The sequence below is a fragment of the Stegostoma tigrinum genome, chromosome 45 (assembly GCF_030684315.1).
Source record: "Stegostoma tigrinum isolate sSteTig4 chromosome 45, sSteTig4.hap1, whole genome shotgun sequence".
Taxonomy (NCBI): Eukaryota; Metazoa; Chordata; class Chondrichthyes; order Orectolobiformes; family Stegostomatidae; genus Stegostoma; species Stegostoma tigrinum.
In genome coordinates, this window is record NC_081398.1 from 12,472,480 (window position 1) to 12,484,758 (window position 12,279).

A 12,279-nucleotide genomic window follows, 5' to 3' on the forward strand; every position below is an offset into this window, starting at 1 on the left:
GGGAAGCCAGGGAGGAGATTGCCGAGCCTTTGGCATTGATCTTTAACTCGTCATTGTCTACAGGAATAGTGCCAGATGACTGGAGGATAGCAAATGTGGCTCCCCTGTTCAAGAAGGGGAGTAGAGACAACCCTGGTAATTATAGACCAGTGAGCCTTACCTCAGTTGTTGGTAACGTGTTGGAAAAGGTTAAAGGGATAGGATTTATAATCATCTAGAAAAGAATAAATTGATTAGGGATAGTCAGCACGGTTTTGTGAAGGGAAGGTCGTGCCTCACGAACCTTATTGAGTTCTTTGAGAAGGTGACCAAACAGGTAGATGAGAGTAAACCGGTTGATGTGGTGTATATGGATTTCAGCAAGGCGTTCGTTAAGGTTCCCCACAATAGGCCATTGTTCAAAATGCGGAGGAATGGAATTGTGGGAGATATAGCAGTTTGGATCGGAAATTGGCTTGCTTAAAGAAGACAGAGGGTGGTAGTTGAAGGGAAATGTTCATCCTGGAGACAAGTTACTAGTGGCGTACCGCAAGGGTCGGTGTTGGGTCCACTGCTGTTTATCATTTTTATAAATGACCTGGATAAGGGCATAGAAGGATGGGTTAGTAAATTTGCAGATGACACTAAGATCGGTGGAGTTGTGGATAGTGACGAAGGATGCTGTAGGTTGCAGAGAGACATAGATAAGCTGCAGAGCTGGGCTGAGAGGTGGCAAATGGAGTTTAATGCAGACAAGTGTGAGGTGATGCACTTTGGTAGGAGTAACCAGAAGGCAAAGTACAGGGCTAATGGTAAGTTTCTTGGCAGTGTAGATGAGCAGAGAGATCTCGGTGTCCATGTACACAGATCCTTGAAAGTTGCCACCCAGTTTGACAGGGCTGTTAAGAAGGCATACAGTGTTTTAACTTTTATTAATAGAGAGATCGAGTTCCGGAACCAAGAGGTTATGGTGAAGCTGTACAAAACTCTGGTGCGGCCGCACTTGGAGTATTGTGTACAGTTCTGGTCACCGCATTATAAGAAGGATGTGGAAGCTTTGGAAAGGGTGCAGAGGAGATTTACTAGGATGTTGCCTGGTATGGAGGGAAGGTCTTACGAGGAAAGGCTGAGGGAATTGAGGCTGTTTTCATTAGAGAGGAGGAGGTTGAGAGGTGACTTAACTGAAACATATAAAATAATCAGAGGGTTAGATAGGGTGGATAGGGAGAGCCTTTTTCCTAGGATGGTGACGGCGAGCACGAGGGGGCATAGCTTTAAATTGAGAGGTGAAAGATATAGGACAGATGTCAGAGGTAGTTTCTTTACTCAGAGAGTAGTAAGGGAATGGAACGCTTTGCCTGCAACAGTAGTAGATTCACCAACTTTAGGTACATATAAGTCGTCATTGGACAAGCATATGGACGTACGTAGAATAGTGTCGGTTAGATGGGCTTGAGATCGGTATGACGGGTCGGCACAACATCGAGGGCCGAAGGGCCTGTACTGTGTTGTAATGTTCTATGTTATCTATTAACAGTGGACCACATAATGTAGGATTAGCCAACAGCACCCCACCCCACCCCACGCCCCCCCACCCCCTCCCCCCCCCCCTCCCCCCCCCCCTCCCCCACCCCCGAGGGAAAAGACTGATCGTTTTCAGAAACACAAACTCATCACTAATTTCTACCAAAACAAACAGCTCTCAAAATTGTTTTCACTGGAATATCCAGAGGGTAGTAACTGAATCCTGGTTAGCGTTCCCCATACTTCCCTTCCTCCCAAGAATCAATCATTTAAGACTGAATTAATAATCACTTAGGAAAATGTAGATGAGTTGGCACGGGATCGTCCAGGGAAATTGTGTCCAATGAAATTTCTGGAGACTTTGGAAGAGTTAATGGAGAGGGTTGATGAAGGTAGTGCTGCTGATGTGGTGTACGTAGACTTCCAGAAGATGTTTGACATAGTGCCACATAACAGTCTTCTGCAGAAAGTTATGAGATATGGAATAAAAGGGACAACAGCAATATGTGTTCAAAATTGGCTGAGGGATTGGAAACAGAGGGTACATAGAACATGGAACAGTACAGCATAAGAACAGGCCCACGAGGTTATGCCGAGCATGTTGCCAAATTAAAATAATCCCTTCTGCCTGTCCTTGGTCCCCTCACGTCTCCTTTGAACTTTCCCCCTCTAACCTTAAATGCATGTCCCTCGTATTAGATGTTTCAACTCTGGGAAAAAGAATCTAAACATCATTCCTAACTATGCATCTCATAATTTTATAGACTTCTATCAAGTCTCCCCTCAGTGTCCACCACTCCAGAGAAAATAACACAAGTTTTTCCAGTCTCTCCTTATAGCTTATACCCTCTAATCCAGGTAGCATCCTGGTAAACCTCTTCTGCACCCTCCCCAAAGCCTCCACAGGCTTCCTGTAGTGTAGCAATCAAAATTGAACACAGTACTACAAGGGTGGTCTAACCTAACTCATATAAAGCTACAATATGACATCCTGACTCTTGCACTCAGTTCCCCACCAATAACGACAAGCATGCAATATGCCTTCTTTATCACCCAACGTATACTTGCGTGGCCACTTTCAGGGTACTTCAGTGCTGTCCAGGGTCCTGCCATAACCGTATACTTTTCCTTGACATTTTATCTTCCAAAGTGCAGTGCCACACACTTGCCCAAATTTAGCTCCTCCTGCCATTTCTCTACCCATACCTGCAGCTGATCTATATCTCACCTGGTAAGTGGATATTTGATAGGTTGAAGGAAGGTTTGTAGTTCAGGTTCCCAAGTTAGCGTTTGGGATCCTTGTTATCTCGGTGGGCAAGGGACATTACAAAGTTTTCAGATGATACAAAACTTGGGAGAATTATAAACTGTGATTAGGACGATGTGGAGCTCTGAAAGGAAGTCGGTAGATTGAACTGAAAGGTAGGAGATGAAGTTCAATATAATGAAGTGTAAAGGAATACAATTTGTTAAAAAGGACAGAGAGGGAGTTTAGGATAAAGTACCCAGTTGTAAGAGCTGTGCAAAAGTACAGAGACCTGAACGTAAAAGTACATAATTTACTGAAGATGGAAGGACATATGGAGAGTGACGCTAGTAAGACACACAATGGCTTTATTAACAAGGGAATAGGGTACTAAAGCAGGGAGATTACATGAACATATATAGGATACTGGTTAGATCTCACCTGGTGTATTGGGTGCAGTTTTGGGTGCCACATTGTCAGAACAATATGAATGCATTGGGGAGGGTGCAGAAGAATGATTCGGGGTAAGGAATTTCAGTCATGAGGATAGATGGGAGAAGTTGGGATTGTTTTTCTTGGGGAAGAGAATGTTGAAGGGAGATTTGGTAAATGTTTTCAAAATCATGAGCGATCTAGGCAGCGTAGTTAGGGAGAAACTGTTCCCACTTACAAATATCTTAACTGTAAGTCTAAATAAGCCTTATCTTCAGGACAGCTTCTTCCGGCTGCTCAGAGAAGCTATGTTCTTGCACCTTTAATATAATTTAATCAACCACATGATATTTACACAGCAATGGTAATCTGTTAACTGATAAATAGTTCACTTTATCGCATCGAATTTACTGGAGCTGTTTTAAATAGAAAATGCAGAAACACATCCAGAACGAAAAGAAGCATCACAGGACTCAAATCGTTAACACAGTTTCTCTCTCCACCTGCTGAGTTTCTCCCAACAGTTTTGGTTAACGTTGGTTTTATATCCCCAGCATCTGCAGTTTTTGCTTTGTTAAATTTTACACCTGTGATGCAGAGAATAGTTCGAGTTTGGAATGCGCTGCCTGGAAACATGCCGGAGGCAAGTTCAATTGAGGCATTTGAAAGGGGCATTGGATGGATATTTGTACAGAAAGAATGTGCATGGTTACAGGGTGAAAGGCGCGGCATTGGCAGGAAATGAAAATGCTCTGGCGAGCCAGTACAGACACAATGGGATGAATGGCCACCCTCCACACAGCGACAATTTGTGTGCTGCTGTCAATCACTGGCTCAGACACGTACTGGTATAGCTAGAGTACAAAGTGTGAAATTTTGCATGCAGTTTTGGTCCCCTCACTAACAGAAGGAATTGATTGCACTGGAGGGAGGCAGAGCAGATTCACCAAGATGTTGCCTGGCATGGAGCATTTCAGTGATGAACAGATGTAACTGGGGCCTTTTGCCATTTAGAAGACCGAGGTGAATAAGATGTTAAAAGACATGGACAGAGTAGACATGGAATGGATGTTTCCCCTTGTGGGGCAATCTAAAACAAGAGGTCATAACTCTTTGCCATCTTGTGATAGCTAAAGTAAAAAGCCCAAGTGGCCATCTTGTCAACTTTAGTCCTGGGCCATTACAACACATAGTTTCAGGATAAAGGGTCACTGATTTAAAAAAAAATGAAGAGGAATTTCTTCTCTCACATCTGTGGAATTCACTACCTTTGGAATATGGTGCATGCGGGAGATTTAAGGAGGTTTTTAATTTGTAGTGTTAAAGGATTATGGGGAAGCAGGCAGGAAAGTAGGTTTGAGGCTGAAATGAGATCAGTCACGATTGTGTTAAATGGTGAAGCAGGCTCAAGGGGCTAAATGGCCGACTCTGCTTCTAGTTCTCACCTATTTAACCACATGTCACAGGCTGTGCCAAAAACATTTCTTTTATTCATTTGTGGGATGTGGACATCGCTGGCTGAGCCAGCATATACTGCCTGTCCTTAGTTGCCCTTGAGAAAGTGGTGGTGAGCTGACACCTTGAACCGCTGCAGTCCTCCTGCTGTGGGTTGACCGACAATGGCCTTAGAAAGGGAATTCCAGGATTTTGACCCAGCGGCAGAGAAAGAATGGCAATATATTTCCAAGTCAGGTGAGCAGCCTGGAGGAGAACTTGGAGGTGGCAGTGTTCTCATGTATCTGCTGCCCTTGTCCTTCTAGAAGGTGGTGGTCTTGGGTTGGTTAATTTCTCAGTGCATCTTGTAGATAGTACTCTGCTGCTACTGAGCCCCGGTGGTGGAGGGAGTGAATGCTTGTAGATGTGGTGCCAAGCAAGCGGGCTTCTTTGTCCTGGACAGTGTCAAACGTCTTGAGTATTGTTGGGGCTGCACTCATCCAGGCAAGTGGGGCGTATTCCCTCACACTCCTGACTTGTCAATAGTGGGCGGGCTTTGAGGAGTCAGGAGGTGAGTTACTCGCCACAGAATTCCTAGCTTCTGACCTGCTCTTGGGACAAGTGCTGCTCAGAGCAGAGAATTCCAACGCCTTATCATCATGTGTATACCACAACTGACAGCCATAAGAAAACATGATCCTTCCTATTTTTTGAGGTATGTTTTCAAACATTTCCCACCAGCTTAATATAAACATTCTGTGACTGCTGTTTTGGTGAGTGTGCAGCTCCATGGTAGAATACAGCTGTGGTTCTTTGTAAGTTAAATAACTCGAGAACTGCTCATTGTATTTTCTAGCTCAATAAAGCCACAGAACTGTTTTGGTTGCAAGATGAGTCATTGCGACCCAGCATCAGCACAAAGTGCAGGCAATCCAAAAAAGAGCCCGACCCAGGACAGTGATTTCCTTTAAGCATCATTTCCTGGCTTGTTTGTTGCATCGCTTCACACAATTTCAGCAGCTCTTGTACCCATCACCCCCTCTTATAGAGCCATAGAGTCAAATAGCACAGAAACAGACTCTTCAGAAAAACCTGTTCATGTTGAACATAATCCCAAACTAAACTAGTCCCGCCTGCCTGCTCTTGGGCCATATCCTCCCCAAACCATTCCTATTCATGTAATTAACCCAAACTCTATTAAATATTGTAATTGTGGCCATATCATCATTACATCAGAAAGCTCATTCCACATTTGAACCACGCCGTGTGTAAAAAAATTGCCCCTCATGTCTTTTGCAAATTTCTCTCCTCTCACCTTAAAAAGTGCTTCCTAATCTTGAAACCTCCCATCTTGAGGCAAAGCCAACTGCCATTAACTCTATCTACACCTCTCAGAATTTTATAAACTTCTACAAGGTTGCCTCTCATCCTCCTACGCTCCAGCGAGAAAGGTCCCAACTAAACAGCCTTTCTTTAAAACTCAAACCTTACATACCCAGCAACATCCTGGTATATCTCTTCTGAACCCTCTTCAGCTTAATAATACCTTGAAGTCTCCCCCTCTGGCCTAAATCCAAAAATATTTCTTTATCCAATGCCGATATATCCAATTATAAATTCCGACTGCACTTGCTTCCTCTGATTTTTTTTGCAAGATGCCACGTCAAAGGTTAATGCTGAAAATAACAGCTCTTGGAGTGGGCAATAGCATACTGGCAAAGGTTAACTGGAGGCAGACAGTAAGAATTCAGTGTGTCTATTCTGACTGATGAAATATAATGAATGGAGCACACAGGGGCCAGTTATGAGACCTCACCTGTCTACCGCTTATAGACGTGACTCAGAAGAAGGGCCCGAAGGTATGGTAGCTACATTTGTTGGCGACACAAAGATAGCTCGGAAAGTGAGCTGTGAAGAAGAGGTAAGGAGACTACAAAGGGATACAGACTTGACTTTGGCAAATGTGGGAAAGTTGCCATTTTTTGCAGGAAGAATTTAAATAAAAAGAAGTGTACTGTTTAATTGGCTGCAAAGTTCTGAGATCCAGAGTAATCTGGGTGCCCTACTGCATCTCACAAAAGGTTAGTCTGCAGGTAAAGCAAGCAGTCCATAAAGCTAATAGAATCCAAATTTTTATTGCAAGGAGAATTGAATACAGAAGTAGAGAGGTTATACGCAGTTATACAGGGCAGTGATGAGAGTACATTTGGAATACTGTGTCCAGTGTTGGTCACAGTGGCACAGTGTTTAGCACTGTTGCCTCACAGCACCAGTGATCTCGGTTCCATTCTACCCTCAGGCAACTGCCTGTGTGGAGATTGTATCGTCTTCTTGTGAGTGTGTACGTGCCTGTTTCTGTTGTGTTCTCTGGTTTCCTCCCACAGTCCCAAGATGTGCAGATTATGTGGATTAGCCATGCTAAATTGTGCAGGCTAGGTGGATTAGCCTTGGGAAATGCAAGATTACATAGATAGGGTGGGATGTTCTTCTGAGGATCAGTGTAACTCAAAGGGCTGCATGGCCTGCTTTCACGCTATAGGGATTCAATGGATCTTATTTAAGGAAGGATGAAAAGACACTAGAGGCAGTTTAAACACAGTTTCACAAATGAACACCTGTAATGGGGACGTTGCCTTACGAGAAAAAATTGAACAGGATGGAGTTGTATCTGCTGAAGAGTGAGAGGCAATTCGATTAAAACATATATGGGTCTGAGGGTCCTTGGCAGGGCAGATGTGATGATGACGTTTCCCATTTGGGGAGAATCTAGAACCAAGGAACAGTGTTTAAAAATCTGGGCTCACCCATTTAAAACAGAGATGAAGTGGAAAAAAAATTGTCTGTAGGGGTCATGGCGGGTTCAGCTCAAGGGGCTGAATGATTACATCCGCTCCTGATTTGTATGCATGCAGGCATATTTAAAAGACATGAAACCTCACAGTTCTTGAAAGGGCCAAGAGACACATCCTTTTTTCTGCAGTTTGATGTTGGTTTGCAGATTAAGTTTGGTCAATGAAAGATTTAATTTTGATCAAAGGATGAGTGATTCTTGATTCACAATGAAACTCAATTAACACTCTTTCACAGTAACAAATGAAGCACGGTAATAGAAATAGCCTGACATACAGTACAAGGTAAATATAGTTTTCACTGTTCATTGGAGATAATTCGCCTTGATGACCTTTCATAGGTACCCAGGCAAATGCTGGAATTAGAGAGTGTGGGAACTTGTGGTTCCCGTCTTAAGTAATCCGTTATAGAACACCTATAATGTGGAATTCATGTAGGCATTCAGCCTACACCAACACTCTGGAAAGTATCCCACCCAGCTACCCAGTCCCCATAACCCAGCATTTCCCCATGACTAATCCATCTAGTTTGCACATCTCTAGTCACTGTGGGCAATTTAGCATGGTTCATCTACCCTTCACTGCAAATCCTCAGACTATGGGAGGAAACCCATGCAGACATGGGGTGAACGTACAAACTCCACACAGACAGTCACCCAAGGCTGGAATTGAATCCAGGTCCCTGGTATGATGAGGTAGTAATGCTAACCACTGAGCCAAACTGCCACTCTGATAACAGCTAGTATGGGATTCCATGGAGTTGGAAAAATGGAAACTTCCAGGAGCTTAAGACATCTTCTAGGAATGTAGGAGCAGGAGTAAGCCTTCAGCCCCTTGAGCTTGTGCTTTCATTCAAAGAGATCACAGTTGCTCTGTGGCCTAACTCCATATACTTTGGCCCACACCCCTTAATGTCTTTGTTTAACAAAAATTTATCTAACTCAGATTTAAAATTAACAACTGATACTGCACCTACCTCCATTTGTGGAAGCGAGTTCAAAACATTTACCACCCTCCATGTATGGAAGTGCTTCCTGACATCTCTCCTCAATGGTCAAGCCTTAATTCTTAAGACTTTATCCTCTTATTCCAGATTCTCTAACCAGTGGAAATCGTTCTTTTTTTATCTCCCATGTCCTTTCCTGTTAATATCTTGAAAAATCCCAGTCTTGCAATTGCAAAAGTCAGATGATCCTTTGGCGGCCAGTGTATGATCCTTCAGGTTGCATCTTAAAAAAGGAATACAGATTGTAAGAATTTGCAATGTTTTCATGTCTGCGCAGGTATAACATTGTCAAGACCTAGGTGGAAAAACTCCACAATACACTACCTAACAGTCTACCTGTCATCATGTTGCCCACTTACCTCAACTTGTCTATTTCACTTTGTAGCCACTCTGTGTCCACCCGACAGCCCACCCTTCCACCTAACTTGTAGCCTCAGTAAAATTAGCTACATTACTGTCGGTCTCTTGTACTTGTTGAGTGCTCTAACTGATCCTCTATAAACTCTAAGAAATTATCCCCATTTTGGTAAGTCCCTATTTGTAAAGCACACTCCTGAATCCCAGGTATATCACAGTGTTGATTGACCTAACCTCAGAAAATACTGACTAAATTTGTCAGGCCAGGCAGCATCGCAGGAGCAGGATAGCTGACTTTTCAAGTCGGGACTCTTCTTTAGAGGTGGCAACATTGGCAGTAGGGATAAAGGGGGCATTTTCAGGATGTAACTGACAGCAGGTAACTAAATGAGATAACAAGATGTAGAGCGGGATGAACGCAGCAAGTCAGGCAGCATCAGAGGAGCAGAAAAGCTGACGTTTTGGGTCTGAACCCTTCTTCAGAAATGGGGGAGGGGAAGGGGGCTCTGGAATAAATAGAGAGGCGGAGGAGGCGATAAGGGAAGATGGATAAAGGAGCAGGTAGGTGGAGAGAAGTCAGACAGGTCAAGGAGGCAGGGATGGAGCCAGTAAAGGTGAGTGTAGGTAGGGAGTTGGTCAATTGAGGGAAGACAGACAGGTCAAGGAGGCAGAGATGACGCTGGTAGGTAGGAAGTGGGGTGGGGAATTGATCAGTGAGATGGGAGGAGCAGATACATGGGAGGAAAGATGGGTAGATCAAGGAGGCAGGGACGAGCTGGGTTGGCTTTGGGATGAGTTTAGGGGTGGGGAGATTTTGAAGCTGGTGAAGGACTTCGAAAGGCTAGGTGAGTAGCAGACATAACACAATGTGGGAAAGCATGATATTATGCAGTTTGGTAGGAAGAATAGAGGTGGAAACTAGTTTCTGAATGGGCAAAGGCTTCAGAAATCTGAAACACAAAGTGACTTGTTAGTCCTGGTACAGGATTCTCTAAAGGTTAACTTGCAGGTTCAGTTGGCAGTTAAAAAGGCAAATGCAATTTTAGCATTCATTTCAAATGAACTACAATACAGAAGCAGAGATGTACTGCTGAGGCTGTATAAGGCTGTGGTCAGACTGCATTTGGAACACTGTCAGCAGTTTTGGGTCCTTTGTCTAAAGAAGGATGTGCTGACATTGGAGAGAGTCCAGAGGATGTTTATAAGAATGATCCTGAGGACAAAGGACTTGTCATATGAGGAGCAATTGAGGACTCTGAGCCTGCACTCAATGGAGTTTAGAAGGATGCGGCGGGATTTCAGTTGAAATTTACTAAGATGCCTGGACAGAGTGGATGTAGAGAAAATGTTTCCATTTGTAGGACAGACTACGGCCTAAGGGTACAGCATTTGGATGAAGAACTGTTCCTTCAGAACTGGGATGAGGAGGAATTTCTTTCAGCCAGAGGGTAGTGAATGAGTGGAACTCACTGCTGCAGAAGTTTGTGGGGGCCAAAGTCATTAAGTCTATTTAAGGCAGAGATAGATAGGTTCTTGATTAGTACGGGGATCAACTTTTTGGGAAAATGGGGTTGAGTATTTACCTGACAAAAGGGCAATGTTCCGAAAGCTTGTGATTTCAAATAAACCTGTTGGTCTTTAACCTGGTGTCATGTGACTTCTGACCTTGCCCACCCTAGTCCAATGTTGGCACGTCCACATCATGGCAAAAGTGGGAAGGCATGTGGTGAGATTGCTCAGAGAGGTGTAGAGACAGGTTAGGCAAGCAGGCCAAAGCTTGGCAAATGGAATATAATGTGGGGAAATGTGAGGAGATGTACTTTCGCAGCAAGAAAAGAGGAGTTGTATGTTATTTAAGTGGACAAAGACTTTGAGAGAGCCACAAAAGAAAGGGATTCAGGAGTCCTCGAGTCCTTGTCCATGAAACGCAAAAAGCAACCAGGTGGTAATAGGGAAGCCAAATAGAACATTGGTCTTTGTTTCAAAAGGAATGGAGTATAAAAATAGAGTGGTTTTGCTAAAACTATACAAGGTTATATCACATGAGTTATACCACAGCAAGAATACTGTGCACAGTTCTGGTTCCCTCATCTAAGCAAAGATACTCTGGCATTGGAGGCCATCCAGAGAAGGTTCATTGGGTTGGTCCCAGGCATTACCCTCTCTGATTTTACTTTGTCAGTACAAGGACTTCTAAGAAACCTTGGAGAAACTGTGTGGCTATGTAGATAGGTTAGAGGGAATGTTGCTTTTGGTGATGGAGGGACTATCTTACGAGATGACATTGAGAAGCCTGAGGCTGCATTCATTGGCGTTTAGGACAATGAGGGGTGACCTTACAGAAGCATACATAGTGGCTCAGTGGTCAGTGCTGCAGCACCTCACAGCTTCCGGGACCTGGGTTCAATCCCAACCTTGGGCAAGTGTCTGCACGGAGCTTGCACATTCTCTCTCTGTCTGCCTGGGTTTCTTTCCGCAGTCCAAAGACATGCGGATTAGGTGGGTTGGCCATGGGAAATGCAGGTGGGGAATGGGATGCTCTTCGGAGGGTTGGTGTGAGCCAAATGGCCTGCTTCCACACAATAGGGATTCTATGATTTGACAAGATTCTTAGGGGCCCAGGTACGATAGAAGTGGAAAGGTCATTTCTTTTTGGGAGAGAGAGTAGAACCAGAGGGCATAATCTCAGAATAAGGGGTCACACATTTAAGGCAGAGATGGGTAGGAATTTCTAATCTCAGAGGGGGATGAATCTGAGGAATTCTTTACTACAGAGAGCCGTCGAGGCTGGGTCCTTAAGTATATTCAAGGCTGAGACAGATTTTGATCAGCAAGGGAGCAAAGGGGTGGAGTAGACTCAATGGGCTGAACAGCCTACTTCTGCTCCTCTTCTACAGACTTACAAGTGAAAAACATCAAAAGCCAGTGAACAGTGGTGGACCTGAAGAAAAACTTCCCTCTCGCTCAGTGCAATCGAGCATTTCAAAGTGCATCTCTCTGAAAAGGGAAGATATACAGGGCAGCGTAGGGACAATGATGTTCGTCCAGAGGGGCCAGCACAGAAATGGTGGGCCAAACAGCCTCCACATGTGTTTTTTTAATTCTACGGGAATCATCAATTTCCTCTAATATAGACTGGGGCTAAGAGGAGAGAAAGTGACAAGAGCTAAGAGGAGGAGGAACTCCTAAAATGTGTGCAAGACAGTATCTATTTGTTGTCACTGCTTTCAGGAAGGAAACAGTGCAGTGTTTGGTTCTGAGGATGAGATTGGGCAACGGGATAGGTGTCAAGTGGGATGGGTGGAGAAGGAGATCATTTCTTGCTAACAGTCTCCACAGCTGCACGCAGTCAAGAGCAAATACCAAGCAGGACGAGGGAAGATCAAACATGAGTATACTCCGCTGGAGGAGGGCCAATCTTCACACGGTACTGAGCTGGTTTCTGAATGAAG

At 44.2% G+C, this 12,279-nt stretch overlaps 1 protein-coding gene across 6 annotated transcripts in view; it reads left to right on the forward strand.

Annotated features, from left to right (window-relative positions):
* The window catches only part of LOC125448771 (lysophosphatidic acid receptor 6-like), a 57,636-nt gene that overhangs the window by 13,949 nt on the left and 31,408 nt on the right, over positions 1–12,279 (forward strand). For 2 of the 6 annotated variants that reach the window (XM_048524292.2, XM_059642653.1), the window contains exon 1: positions 12,149–12,254. The exons of 2 other annotated variants lie outside the window; for them this stretch is intronic. In XM_048524292.2, the coding sequence (XP_048380249.2) occupies positions 12,216–12,254 (39 nt within the window). In that variant the 5' untranslated portion in view covers positions 12,149–12,215. Of the gene's footprint in view, positions 1–12,142; positions 12,255–12,279 lie in introns of those variants that run through there. 2 more of the 6 variants (XM_059642655.1, XM_059642656.1) reach the window with 2 other exon arrangements.